This window comes from Dromaius novaehollandiae, chromosome W, assembly GCF_036370855.1.
Source record: "Dromaius novaehollandiae isolate bDroNov1 chromosome W, bDroNov1.hap1, whole genome shotgun sequence".
NCBI lineage: Eukaryota > Metazoa > Chordata > Aves > Casuariiformes > Dromaiidae > Dromaius > Dromaius novaehollandiae.
Genome location: NC_088130.1, coordinates 51,531,770 through 51,545,484, shown reverse-complemented (window position 1 = coordinate 51,545,484; position 13,715 = coordinate 51,531,770). Strand labels below are relative to the sequence as shown.

At 39.6% G+C, this 13,715-nt stretch overlaps 1 protein-coding gene across 4 annotated transcripts in view; it reads right to left on the bottom strand.

Annotated features, from left to right (window-relative positions):
* Nucleotides 1-13,715, bottom strand: part of LOC135323492 (chondroitin sulfate proteoglycan 4-like) — a 40,928-nt gene that overhangs the window by 21,210 nt on the left and 6,003 nt on the right. For all 4 annotated transcript variants that reach the window (XR_010385777.1, XM_064500618.1, XM_064500619.1 and 1 more), the window contains exons 2-5: nucleotides 8,754-8,917; nucleotides 4,566-8,135; nucleotides 3,207-3,677; nucleotides 2,158-2,334 (exon numbers count right to left, since the gene is read on the bottom strand). Coding sequence is in view for 3 of the 4 variants with exons in the window: in XM_064500618.1 (XP_064356688.1) it covers nucleotides 2,158-2,334; nucleotides 3,207-3,677; nucleotides 4,566-8,135; nucleotides 8,754-8,917 (4,382 nt within the window). In the remaining variant the exon portion in view is untranslated. The remainder of the gene's footprint in view (nucleotides 1-2,157; nucleotides 2,335-3,206; nucleotides 3,678-4,565; nucleotides 8,136-8,753; nucleotides 8,918-13,715) is intronic.

Genomic DNA, 13,715 nt, shown 5'->3' with positions numbered 1-13,715 from the left:
TGCATAAAACAAAGACATGCATGCACTGTAAGACACAGAACTTGGCATTTTCTTAAAAAAAAAAAATCCAAGGCATAAAATTGAAGCATTTTCTTTTTAAAAATAATGTGTTTTGAACGAGAAGTCCTGTAGATACCTCAGTTTTCACAGTACTGGTCCCTGATTTTACACTTTTGCATATTTTGTACATTTCTGACCTTTCCAAAGATAAGGCCTAAAAGAGCTACTGCATTTTTAAAAGCAACAAAAATTTTATTACTCAGCTTTCACTACTAGCTGTATCCTTGAGGAGGACAAACTGCCTGGCTAGAACATGGGGGTCGGCAAGTATCATCCTACACAGGAATGCTCAGTTCATCTCAGTGTCTAGTAGGACTAAGAAAAATCCATTTTCTCCAACCTATTAGGGATGTGCAAGGTTGCTCTGATGAAGGATCATGTTGATGTATGCCTCCCAGTATAAAACTTGACTACACATATACTATATACATATATATAGATACACACACACACACACACACACTATGTAACTTGACTGCCAGCTTTGTTTCTGTATGCATATGAATCCCACTTATGTGTGTGTATTTTAGTACCCACTCAATACAAAAATAAAGCCTATTTCTCAGCAACAGCTATGCATGACCAGGAAAACCACAGCAAATGCAACACCCTGGCTCTGGGTAGGTAGACTGCGCGCCCAGGGAGGGGACCAGCTTTGCTAGGGTAAGCCATGTTATCCTTGTTCTTGGGAAGCCTGGACTTAACAGCGATTCTGGAGAAATCGGTGTGCTGTGCTGCACCGCACAGCCTCGGTTCTGTGAACAGGCTGTAATTCAAAGCCAGTAACACACCAAAAGGGAGACAAAAAAAATCTGACTGGACACGTATCCCTCTCATCTGCTACTAGGTAATCATTACTGCCTGCTGGGCTGGTGTCTATGGAGTACCACGGTAATTACTTTCAGCAGGAGAGGTTTTACTCTAACACCAACTGCCTGCAAAGAGAGTCTGCCCTTCTGTCAGCAGTCTCTGCATGGGGCAGAGATCTAACAGCTACAGTGTCCTGCGTTGTGGGTATCTGCAGATTATCAGAGGTTGCCTGCCATTACTGTGAAGCTGCACACTACATTACCACTGTTTAAAAACTCTATCTTTTCTCATGTGAAAAGCCTACATACACAACACAAGGCTACGATCATCTCTACAGCAATACATTCACCCTACGCAAAATACTACTACATATACAAAACTCAATGTATGTTTTAGGTGCCACCAATTTGTAAACTGCATCATGCAGCACTGGGGATGATGCAGCCTCTCAATATCCTGATTATCTTCTTTTGGATCTATTCCTAAACGTCCTCTCTGTCTTGATGCCTCACAGCTGGTTTACTGAACCTGTGGTTGCATCAGCTGACCTGCACCATTTCATTCTGCTTTTCACAGTCACACAGTTGGTTCTTACCCATCAGATCTCAGAGTGAAAGTCTTTTCAGGTGGGGACTGTCTTTTTGGTTTATAAGGTTACAGTGTCCAGAATAAATTGGTTCCAGTTACTGTCTGCTACTAGAACACAAGTAATAGTCATCTAAAAACAAAGGAAATCTGACAAAGCACTAAAGTGACAGGAGTAACACCACATGAAAAGATGTGAGAAGAAACTAAGCCTGACTTCTTTCAATATTGGAAGATTAAAAGCTAGCTGTGGTTATTAAGAGAAAAAAGAAGTATCAGTTAACAATCTTTAAAGTGTCTTCAGGCATTTGGAGGGGAGAGGTGAAATTTGACCGAAGTTAGCATGTCCTTTTTTAGCTCACAAAGTCACAGAATAATAGCTTCTGTATCTGGCCGTCCACCACCATAAGCCCAATGTCAGCCCAAAAGACTTCACGGGTATTTTTAAGATTAAAAGAAAGCTCACTCAGCCCTCTAGATAAACTTACAGTCTGCTTTACATTACAACAGCAGAAAACATTCTTTATAATGGCTAGAATATGCCTGAATGCCTCCTTTCATTAACAATAATTTATCTAAATGTCAGGACCACCTTCTAGTATATTGAATATCCCACCAGATATACACATAATATTCATTAATGGAGGTATATTAAATGATATCAGGTTAAAAATCAACATTTTAAGATGATGACAAACATACCTGAAGAATTTTGTTAACTTTTATAACAGGAGCTTCATCATTTACTGCAATAACAGTTACAAATACAGTTTGGGGCAAACTTTGTTTCCAAAGTTCTGTGTTATTTACTATCACAGTAAAATTGTCTGTCAGTTCCTCACTGTCATCATGAACATAGTATATTAGTTCTTGTTCAACCTGAAAAACATAATGACCTGAATATAATAGTTGACATTCAAAAGAAAAAAAAAACCAAAAACCAAAAAGAACTTCCTATCTAGTAGTGCCCTGGGGCCCTACCCTGGATTTCTTGCCTCAAATTTTTATGACCTTTAAGAATTTATTTACACTCATATCTGATCCGTCCCTCTATCTCTATTCTGTCTCCATGGCAGCAAATTCGACAGCTCATCTGTCCATTCCTCCCGTCAGACTATCTTAAATTGCTTTCTTGTTGCAAACCTAGGCACTCCCCCCTCACCCTGAAGGGAAAATGAAAAATCCAATCCCACTATACTTACCACTATATTTCCTGGAAACTCTGAACTGAAAATGGTGAGTATTACTGGATGATGACTTATCATACAGTTTTGTTTCCTGGGGCTAATAGATTGAGAATTACACATATTGGCTGTCTGTGAGCAAACACACGACCTAAAAAGCAAAGTTTGTTTCCACTCCTTGTTCAGTTCATACCATTTCATCCACTTGGACCTTTTCAAGATATACCCACAGCCTATCTTTCTTAGATTTCCAGAGTACCTAGCATAACAACTCCGCCTGAGTGTATGTGGCCCACCAGTCTACTGTGATTATGGCACACTATTTTATGCGACCAGTGGTGCACATGGAAGTGTGGCTGGCCCTAACAACCAACCACCCTGTCTGCCCACCCCAAATGACCAGACAGCAACTGCCGCAAGATCTTTGGTACAAAGCCAAAAATAAAGCCCAAACTCACGCATCTTACTACCTCCCACCACGTCCTTGCACTGCAGACAAAAATTAGTTTAACAATACACACAAAAGAACTACTCATGACTGTTGTAAAGTGGCTCTAAATACCTTACCTGTTTTCTGGTAAATTTGGTTAACACTACTCCAGGAACACGAGTGTTTTCAAGATACCCATGCTTTGGCTGCTCAATTAAAATAAATTCACAGCTGAGTCCTGCAAAGTGTCTACTAGAAATTTTGAGATAGTCTTCCAGCAGGGCTTTCGAACCCCCTTCCAGTACTGTGAAGTTCTGTACGTCCAGTGGAATCACTCTGGGGATGATGTCTACGGAGATCCCTATTCCACTCACTGCTCGAACACCATTGGTCACGTCCAAAGAAAAATGATCATTTAGTTGGTCAGAAACTGTCTGCACATACTGAACGTTGCCCTCATCGACATCTTGCTGTGTGAACGTCAAAACTGGCTTTTGGTCAGAACCGACATAGTTTTTTTCTGATGAAAACTTCCGAATGTATCCATGTACTGGAAGCTCTCTTACTGTGAACACAATCTCCGATGGAGAACTGTTTTCGTGAACAACCTGAAATTTAAAAACATACCATAAAATTATTTAAACAAAAGCAGGATAAAGTCTTTAATTCTCTTGAGTTCTTCCACTTCTAACCCTGAGATTGTCTACCTAACTAGCTGGCATTCCTTGTTTGGGTCACACGGACTGTCTGCAAATTCCTAGTATAATACAGTTCTTTAAATAGATATCTATTAAACAACATGGCATGGGAGTGTTTTGTAACAGCAAACATGTTTTGTAAGTTTTGAAAAGCAACACGCTGTGGAATTAACTAATAGCCTAAGATCTGCAGACCAGTTCCTAAAGCGAGCATTTCGCAGCCTGCACAACAACGTGCCGCAGCAGCCCCTTGTGGTGGTTATTGTAAAGCTAGACACGAAAAACATAGAAAAGTGCTCATCAAAGAGATACAACCTAATGTTTATGACTTTTGATGGTTATGACATTTGATGTCTTTAAAATTTTGGATCCAATCCTCAGATACCATTAACTGGGCTGGCTCCAAACTGGATGAAATGTAATCCTTTCTTTCTTGGTGTTTCCCAACAACTCAACTAACAAGGAAACATTAACATAAATACGTAAAATTGTCATGACTAAAACAAATATACAAGTGCAGCTTCTCCAAATCTTAACTTTCTCAAGGACCAGTCCAAGCCTTTGGTCAGTCTCTTTAACATAACTTTTTCCTTCCTAGCAATGGAAGCTTGCTGGTGTCAGTCCCTCTCCAGAATTAAGCATCTAGCACACAGACAAGTTAGTTGGGGGAGCGGGAGGGGAAGAGTTAGAGAAGACAGTTTTGTGGAACTGAGAGATTAGAGAATCTGCAATGACTGAGTAAGCACAGGGAAGAAAAGGCACTACAAGGTGTTAGGGAAACAAACATCACTAACTTACTTGCAGTTTTCCCTTACTGATTTTAACTGGTTTTCCTTCTTCAACTAAGAGATTGTTACTGTTCACAATCCTTGGTGGCCACTGATGACTTTCCAAATATATGCGAACATGCACTCCAGCATCCAGATGGACATCTTTAGCATGGACTGTAAAGTTAAATGCGTCAGTAAGGTTGTTGCTGTCATCATGCCTGTACGTCACACACCCCTCTATCAGATCAACTTGAGTAAAGGAATCCATCGACAGATTATTTACATATATTCTTCCATATTTTGGGAAAGAGAATATCTCATATGTAATCTCGTGATCACTTCTAATGTCTTGGTTTGTAACAGCACTTAGGTTAGCTGTTGTAATAGTTTCCTCTTTTCCTTTCTGAACCAACAAGCCTGTATTATTTGCCAGCCTAACATAGGGATCTGCAGCACTAACTTCCAGAAGCAAAGATGTATAGTGCTTGCCGTCTGTCACGAAGAGCACAAAACGCCCAAAATCTGCACCACGGTGTATAAACAGGACTTGCTTTTGTTCCAGGTCCTCTTGTTTGAACTGATAGAGTTTATGAAAGGTATCATTTGTTAGCACTAAGTCCCCATTGGAAATGCCACGTCTAGTATACAGCAACTGTCCATCATCAAAATCAGAATCAGGATCATGATAGCAGAGATCTGCCAAAGTTAATAATCGCTGCCCATTTTTCACTATGTCAAATACTTTATCAACTACACGTACTGGTTTCTCATCATTCTTCAGCTGGACAGAAATATTGAAGCTAATTTCTACTGACAAAGCTCTTACTTCTGGATCAGAGTTCGTCCACTCTTCTGATTCTTCACTGGAAGCTCTGACAAGAAATTCATCAAAAACTGTCTCAGAGTCATCATGCACATACATAAGGTGCTTATCAACTATATCTTTGTTAGTGAAAGTGGTGAGATTATTGCTACTCTCAAACGAACCTGAAAAATTAATGAGTTTTAATTTCCCATGCTTAGGAAACTTTATAACTTTATATTGGAAAGTTTTATTCTCCAGCGTTTGCACAAACAATTCTGTGCTTGTTATGAATTCTCCTTCACCTTCAGTAACAGTCAAGCCATTGTTAGTCAAAATAATGCTTCCAATATCTGATTTGATGTTGACTTTGAATTCATAGAAACTTGATTCCAGATATTTTGTAGAAATGAGGAATCTAAATGAATCCTGGGTGTCTTCATGATGCCTGCTGATTAATTCGTATGCCACTTTTTGATCAGTAATGTCTTTCTGGCTAAAGGCTGAATCTTTTTTCAAAGGCTGGTCATTAAGCAGTATTTGTCCTTTCTTTGGTAGGGACAGCAACTTAAAACGAAGCTCATCTTCAGGTACTTCTAGATCCACAAGCACAGCATAAAGATTATCTGAATTCAAGTATTTCTTTTTTGATTTTTCAATTTCTAGAGGAGTATGTTTCAATAAACGGTACCTTAACCATTCCACTTTGATTGGAAACACATACTCTTCACTGATTCTGTTTCCTATGCTAACCTTGAATTTAAATTGTTCAGTAACATTTTCCAGCTGAATTTCTTTAAAAGTGCTACAGTATCTCACACGGCCGCGCTGAACAGAGCGTTGAGAAAAAGAGCTGACTTGCTTCCATTCCCCTCTTGAATGCTGCCTCTGGACTTCCCCAAACTGGGGTGTCTCTGTGATCTCATACCGTATCTCCAGCTCCTGTAGGACAGCATTTGTCTCAACTGCCAAATGCCTAGGTGTGATCAGAGCTGTAACACCTTGGAGTAGTTTTATTCCTGAGTTGTTGACAACTTTGTAATCCAAAGGAACTGCCATGACACGTAATACAACAGTATTGCTCACTTTCTCACCATCACTCGCCCTCAGAACAATCCTTGAGTTCTTGACACCTGTGTGGACAAAGAAAATACTGCCTTTTCTTAAGTCCTCATTAGAAAAAGTAGTAATAGCTCTTCCAGGATGTTCTGAATGTTCTAAAAATCCTGCACCTGCATTCAGATTTCCAAGCACTGAAAGACTGAGACTCTCAGGATCTGTATCCCTATCTAAAACTTTTATTAGCTCACCAGTCAAGCGTTTCTTTGAGTTTTCCAACAGAAGTAGTAAGTTTCCCTCAGGAAGTGTGATCTCAGGAGCATCATCTACTGGAGTGACAGTAACGTTAAACACATGCTGCTCATTTCCTTGCAAATATGGAGGCACAACCTTTTCACTGCTGGTAGAAATGGAGAAAGTAAAATAATCGTAAGTGTCCTCAGAGCCATCATGGACGTAAAGAATCTTTCCTTGCCACAGGTCCTGCATTGTAAATGCATTCACCTTCTCCACTGGTTCAACATCTAATTTCAAGTCCCCATGACTGGGTGGTTCTTTTATTTCAAAAAGAATTTCTGATTGATGAATCCCTAGTTTCTGAAAGTCTAAGCTGACTATAATATGCTTAGATTCGAGTGAAGCTTGTCCACCCTCTAGCACAATCAAGTTATTTAGAACTAAAAGGTGACTTTTATCTTCCTTGCCCAGGGAGGGGGAGCTTTCACGGGAGATGACAAATGTTGGAGCTGCTTTCACAGTAGGATTCCTTACTGCTGTCTTTAAAGAAGGATTTGTATTAAAAGCGTTCTCCATTTCACATCCAGCTGAAATATCCTTTGTAACCAGAACATTCTTCAATGATTTTTTTTCTGAATTGGCTTTCAGGTCTCTCAAGCAACCTTTGAAGGACCCTCCTCTGGCATACTTCCCAGACACTGAGGCTAGTTCTAACTTAACCACTTCTGATCGTGTGCTGTCATCTACACCACCTACAAAGAGAGGCCCCTTCAGAAGTGGCAACCTGCCATGGGGAGGCAGTGATGTTTTCACAGTTTCTTCATCCAGTGTCAGCTGCACATATTCTGCAGTAAATTTCAGTTCAATGTAGTGCCAATGACTATCATTGACTGACTTACGAGAGGAAAGCTGCGTTCTACTTTTATGGTTTCCAATATAGGTCTTAATTAATCCACCTTCCATTTCCATTGCAATGAAATCTCCTGCTTGTCCAGGATGATAAAGCAGCAGGCCACGTGGAGTTGAAGTCTGTAGCATGTACTCCAAAATTCCTTCTTCATCAGTGTTCCACAATGGGAAAGAAACATAAGATCTGGAACTGAAGAAACTGATGGGTTCATCTTCGCCTGCAAAGAATTCATCACTGCATCCCACTGAAACTTCACGGACATTTTTAAAGCCAGGAGAAGGTCTCAGGGGCATCAGAATGTGTAGCTGATTAAATGTCACATCATCAATACATCCTCGGAAACTGGGCAGTGCTCCATCAAGGTAAGGAACATCAAGTTTACTAGCACCACCTATGTAGAATCCATGATCAATATTTAGTTCATGCAGAATTCCAGGCATTCTTGCACTAGTTCTGTCATGTTTATCAATTACCAGTGTGACATTATCATGTTCATGATGTAGTTCAACCAGGTGCCAAGCTAAATCATTCAGCTGAGAACTTTGCTGAGAATGCAGTACTTGTTCCCCCACTCCAAAATTAATTCTCAACTGTAAGAGACAGAATTTTAACTATCAAAATCCAAAGCTGTATTTTTGACAATCACAGATTAAGGTATAATTAATCTATTAATTTTCATAAATTTTCCTATTAATCATATAACTTACCAAATACCTTTTTTTAATAAAATCACATTAAAAGTTTGTATAGGTTTACTTGCTATCACAAATTTGACTTGATTAGTTGCAGAAGCAGGAATGGACTATTCTCCAGGTCTGCTAGGACCAACAACTTCTAAGAACCCAAGTGACCATCATGTTGTAAGAACAACTTAGATTGAAAGTATTAGTTGGATCCAAACAGTTTCTCAGATGCTAACATCATCAAATCTGAAATTTAGTCCTTACAAAGCATGAACCTCATGTTTTAAATGGAGTGCTCTTGATCATAAGACTCCCTCGAGATCTAATAGGCTTCTAGCGGCCAACTTTAATAACCAGCATTGTAAGAAATACACACCAAGTACTGGAATTATCAATTAGATTACCTGAATTTTCCATTTTGTTCTAAACATAAACTCTGACAATTATCATAGATAACAGCTTAAAGAAAAACACTAAACAATACTGGCCACACATGCACTTTTTTGTTATAGCTATAAATCATACCCGTAAATTTCCTGAGCGTAGCTCCATCAAACAATAATCCTTCTTCCCAGCTGCAAGGAAAAGCAGTCCATGTGGCTTGCTTGTTCGAAACCGCAACTGTAAGGATGTTCGAGAGGATGCTTCTGCCATGTTCAACTCCACAAAACTATCACCATAAAATGATACTAAAATGAAAAAAGGAAAGCAAGCAGGAGGGTTAGTCACACACACACACACAAAAAAATCTTCTTCTTATCTGTAGCTAAATAAATATAAAAAATACATATAACAGCTTCATTATTTGTTACAACTCAATTATTTAATATATATGAAAATAGATCTCAGATATCTAGTGTGGTCTAAATCAGAAAAAAAAGATGAAATCTCCTTTCCTTCACACTTAAGGAAAGCAGTGCTCTCCAGCCTGAGCAACTGGGTAAGAGCATAATGGCCATATCAGTTTGGACAAAAAGTAAATAGCCCAGTAGTTTATTTCCAATAGTTCCCACAAGGAATCCTAAGAACAGGACAAGCATATTTAATACCTTCCCAGTTTCCAACTATTTTTCATGTGTTTTCCTGAGCTTGTTACAGTCAGCATTATTTTGTAACAGCCAAAAGTTTTCTCTCTGAAGTACCTGTCTAGTCTCTCTGGACACATGCATACACCTTCATCTGTGACATCCTCTGAGAAGATGGCACACAGGTCTACTGCCTACTGCATGGAAAAACACATTCTTTCATATGTTCTGCTCCCTCTCTTTTCCAGGCTGAAGAGCCCTAGCCTTGCAATTTCTGTCCAGCCCTGCTGCCCCCTCTGAACCTTTTCCATTTCTAGCATATCCTTTTTGACATGAAGGAATTGGAACAGTACACATGGTTAAACCATGCACACAGACAGGGGCACAGTGATGCTGTTTTGTTCCCTTTTCCTTTCCTAATAATTTCTAATATTTCATTTGCTTTCTTGACTGCTATTGAGCACTGAGCTGATACTCTTGTGGAAGTTTCTATCATGGACAGCCTTCCTCCCCAGTGGTAATGGACAGCTTACTGTCTATCAGTTTAGATGTGTAGTCTTGACTATAGTCTTAAGTGGTCTTCTACATCTCTTTAAATCTATCCACTGTTAATTTCATACATGGCCTTTTGTTGCCCAGTCACTCTGTCCTGTATAGGCCTCCTGCAATTCTTCACACTCTGTTCCTCTCTTTACTACCTTGAAAAGCAGTAACATCAGCAAACTACCTCATCTGACTGCTCACCCACTTTACAGCCTCATATATCACTATATTGAACAGCACAGAGTGCAGAACTCTGCTGATAACTTCCCTCCTTTGCAAAAAATCAACCATTTACCCCTACTCTCCTCTTCCTGTCTTTTAGCCTGTTATTTATCCATAGAAAGACCTACAGTCTTACGTAATTGCTGCTCAAAAGCCTTTGATGAGAAACTTTATTCAAAGTCTTTTGGAAGTCTAAATAGACCATATCCACATTTCCCAATCCCACCAGAAAAGCTCTAAGAGATCTGCAAGGCAGAACTTCTCCTTGGAGAAATCTCCCCAAGGAGATCCTATTTATCCCTGTGCCTTTTATCCTTTGTTAAAATATCTGTTAGTTCGTCTGGTTCAGATGTCAGGCTTACAGTCCTCTGGTCATCCACACCTTCTCTAGAATCTTTTTTGAAACATTGGCATAACATTTGCCACCCTCCAGGCTTCAGGCACCCAGGAAGTTTTAAGTGCAAGGTCAGACACTACCCTTAGCAAGTAAGCTATTTCATCCTTGAGTTTTCTCAGGACCCTTGCTGATTACTACCAGTCCTTGCAATTTGTCAGCATTCATTTTGTCTCTACCTCTCCTAGTTATTTCAATTTCAGTCAAATTACCTACCAAGTCCCCTCTCGTTCCTCCGTCTGCCCCCTGCCCCCCAAAAAGCAATTTCAGTTTGGGAATCTTCTCTCATGCAGTAGACACCAATTCATTTAGCTTCTCTACAGTAGCCATGCCCTTTCTGAGTGCTTCTTTTATATTGGTAACTTCATCAATTGTCTTCACAGATCCTCTGCAGGGTTTCTGTTCCTGATGTATTTAAGGGGGATTTACTATTAGCTTTGATTCCTTCAGCTAGCTGATCCTTGACCTTCCTTTTTTTTTTTTTTTTTTCCTGGCCTATTTTCACATTAAATCTGCCAGAGCTTGTGTTTTCAGCTTTGTTTGGACACAACTTCACCATTTTGGAGGATGCTTTGTTATTTTTCCTAGCAATCTTTTGTTTACTGGCTTCTTTTTGCCAAACCTCCCAGGATGGCATCCTTTAAGGATGCCACCAGTTAAAAATTTAATTTGGACCTTCTGGCTTCTGGCTTCATTTTTAGCCAGCTTTCTCATTTTAACACAGTTCTGGAGTGGATTCTTTAGTTCAATTGTTCCTGTCTTTATATTGACTGTCCCTCTGCTGAATCTAACACAGTCTGGTGACTCTTCAATTCAGATTCTGCGTATCAGAGTACCAGGTCAAGGGCTTCATTTCCTCCTGGGAATTTGTTAACCAGCTGTTTCGTGAAACGATCACTAATAGTATCTAAAAATTTGCTTTAGGATACATAAGAAATTCTAGGTGGCTTTCCCAGGAATAAGACTTCTGCAAACCCTACAGCCAAAAGCTAGGTAATAATGTGTTATATTAAGTACCCAGAGAAATAGAGGAAAGATTTTCAGATTACTGAGGTACATATATTTCTTGCAAAGGAAGAATCACCACTGTGCACAGAAGAATTATTTCCAAGCTGAACAGAATGGAATTCTTCTCCATTGCTTTACTTCCAGCACAAAAGAAACTTTCCTCAAACAGCTTTCATATAGCTTTACAGGTCTTCCATAAAACCTACACAGCAAGAGAACAAATGCTGTTTGCTTGGGGGTTTGTTTTATATGGGCATATTTTTATTGCTCAGGTAATAAAGAAAATAAGACCTCCATTTTAAAGCATTGAAATAAAAGAACTAGAGAAAAAAAAGCAATACAAATGAGGATTATACTTCATTGATGAGCAAGGAAATAAGCTAAATTTTTGTTATTTTTATATTAAGGTAAATTTATATTATGACTGTGGCTAGCAATGTCACTGTTTATCTCATACAGATAAATGATAATTGATTGTCCCTACACTATTGTGCTTTGGATCTAATAAAACAGGTGAGAAAGAGACCCTGACCTCCATCTTAGCAGATCAGGCACAGAGACAATAACGCTCTTCCTGGAAGTCACAGGAAGCATAACCCAGCCTTCTGAAATAACCTATCTTAATCAAAGGCCTTCTCCATTCCTTTCAGCCATTGTAGTAACATCAGGACAGCAATATAAGGTTATAGGTACAAGAAGGTTCGACCTAGTGAAGACAGACCCTTCCACTCCCTGTCTTAAGGTTCTGGAAGCAGTTATGCTGGTATTGCTACACGACACCCTAGCACCCCTCTGGAATCAGGAAGAATGAGATTTCACCATCATCTTATCAATGAAGTTCCTCAGAAGTTAACAAATAAAATCCAAAGCTTTCACAGACCTTAATGTCAGAATTTTCATTATGATCACTGTAACAGAGCCCATAAATTTTAGTGGGTAATTTCTGCATCAAAACTAATGAGTGCTGGTGGAACTTGAAAATAACTTTTAAAGACATCACACTTTCATTAGACTCAAATATTGGGGGGAGCGGGGCACTGGATTTTTTGGAAAGCCACTGAGCAAAAAGCTAATCTGATTTACAGATTACTAGGTGCTATTTAGAATAATGAGAAATGAAGTTGCAGAGAGTTAAGATATAGTTTGCAGTGTGCCACTGGGACACAGTCTGGTATTAATACTCAATCCTAATTTCTTCGAAAAGAAAAAAGAAATACAGGTTAAAGTTTTTGCCTTTCACAAAACACTTAGGAGTCAGAATCCATCACTGAAGGTGGGGCAGGAAACCCAACATCAGCCTAGGCACTGATCCAGTACTAAATCAGATCTTGGGCCAAGACCACCTGCCGTGCCTTGCCGTGATTTCTGCATGGGCACCCACCAAACTAAGAAGCATGTTGTTACAGTAAAGGAACCAAGCTCCTCTAGAGCAGGCTCTTTTAGAATGAGTTCTGGTTGAAACCACTTTAGCAGTGACCTCAAAATTATTCTGGTGCCACAGCGTTTGAAAAGGGGACATCCTGTCCAGACCATCTGATGTGAATCACATCCATTAAGGAACGTAAGTGAAGTTCAACCAGCACCACCAGCCTTGAAGCTCCCTCGCTACTGGAGCACGTGAATTCAGCACATCAGCTAAGGAGCAGTCCCTTTGGATTGCCTGGGCAGGCAGTCTGTTCCAGAGCACGGCACTATGCCTCACGGGAAAAAGACGTGCGGAAGCAGCTCAGAATAAAAGTTAGGTCTAGGACAACTAGAAAGCAAGAATTTCCCTGCATGGACATATGCACACACAAAACCTCAAGGCCCAATCACTTGGGATGCCAATTTAAAGATCTGTCCAACCTGAATTACTGGCTGATTTGTGATTCCCATCTCTCTCTCTCTCCTCCCTTTGAGCCCACCCCTACTCTGGTTAGAAATTGCACATTGGGTCTCTAAATCTTTCCTAACATTTCCATCAGAACAGATCATATTTAAATGTAAAGTTTAAGTTTTGAAAATTTTTTTTCAAGCAATTTTACTGAATATTGCTGACCAGCTCTGTGCACTACATCCTTCTTAAATGCAATCACAAGAAGTCAGGCCAGACACAACAAAAGTCCTCAGAATCTCAAAGCAAAGTATTCTCCAGCCTATCATCTAGCAATAGCATTGGACTGGCATTTTATCCCTTCATTCAGGTATCCCAGTCCACCTCTAAGGAATATTTTCAGACTCTATTTCCTGAGGCTTTCTATGGAAATATTTAAGAATGTTACATTAAAATTTACCCATCCTGCTATACATTCATAT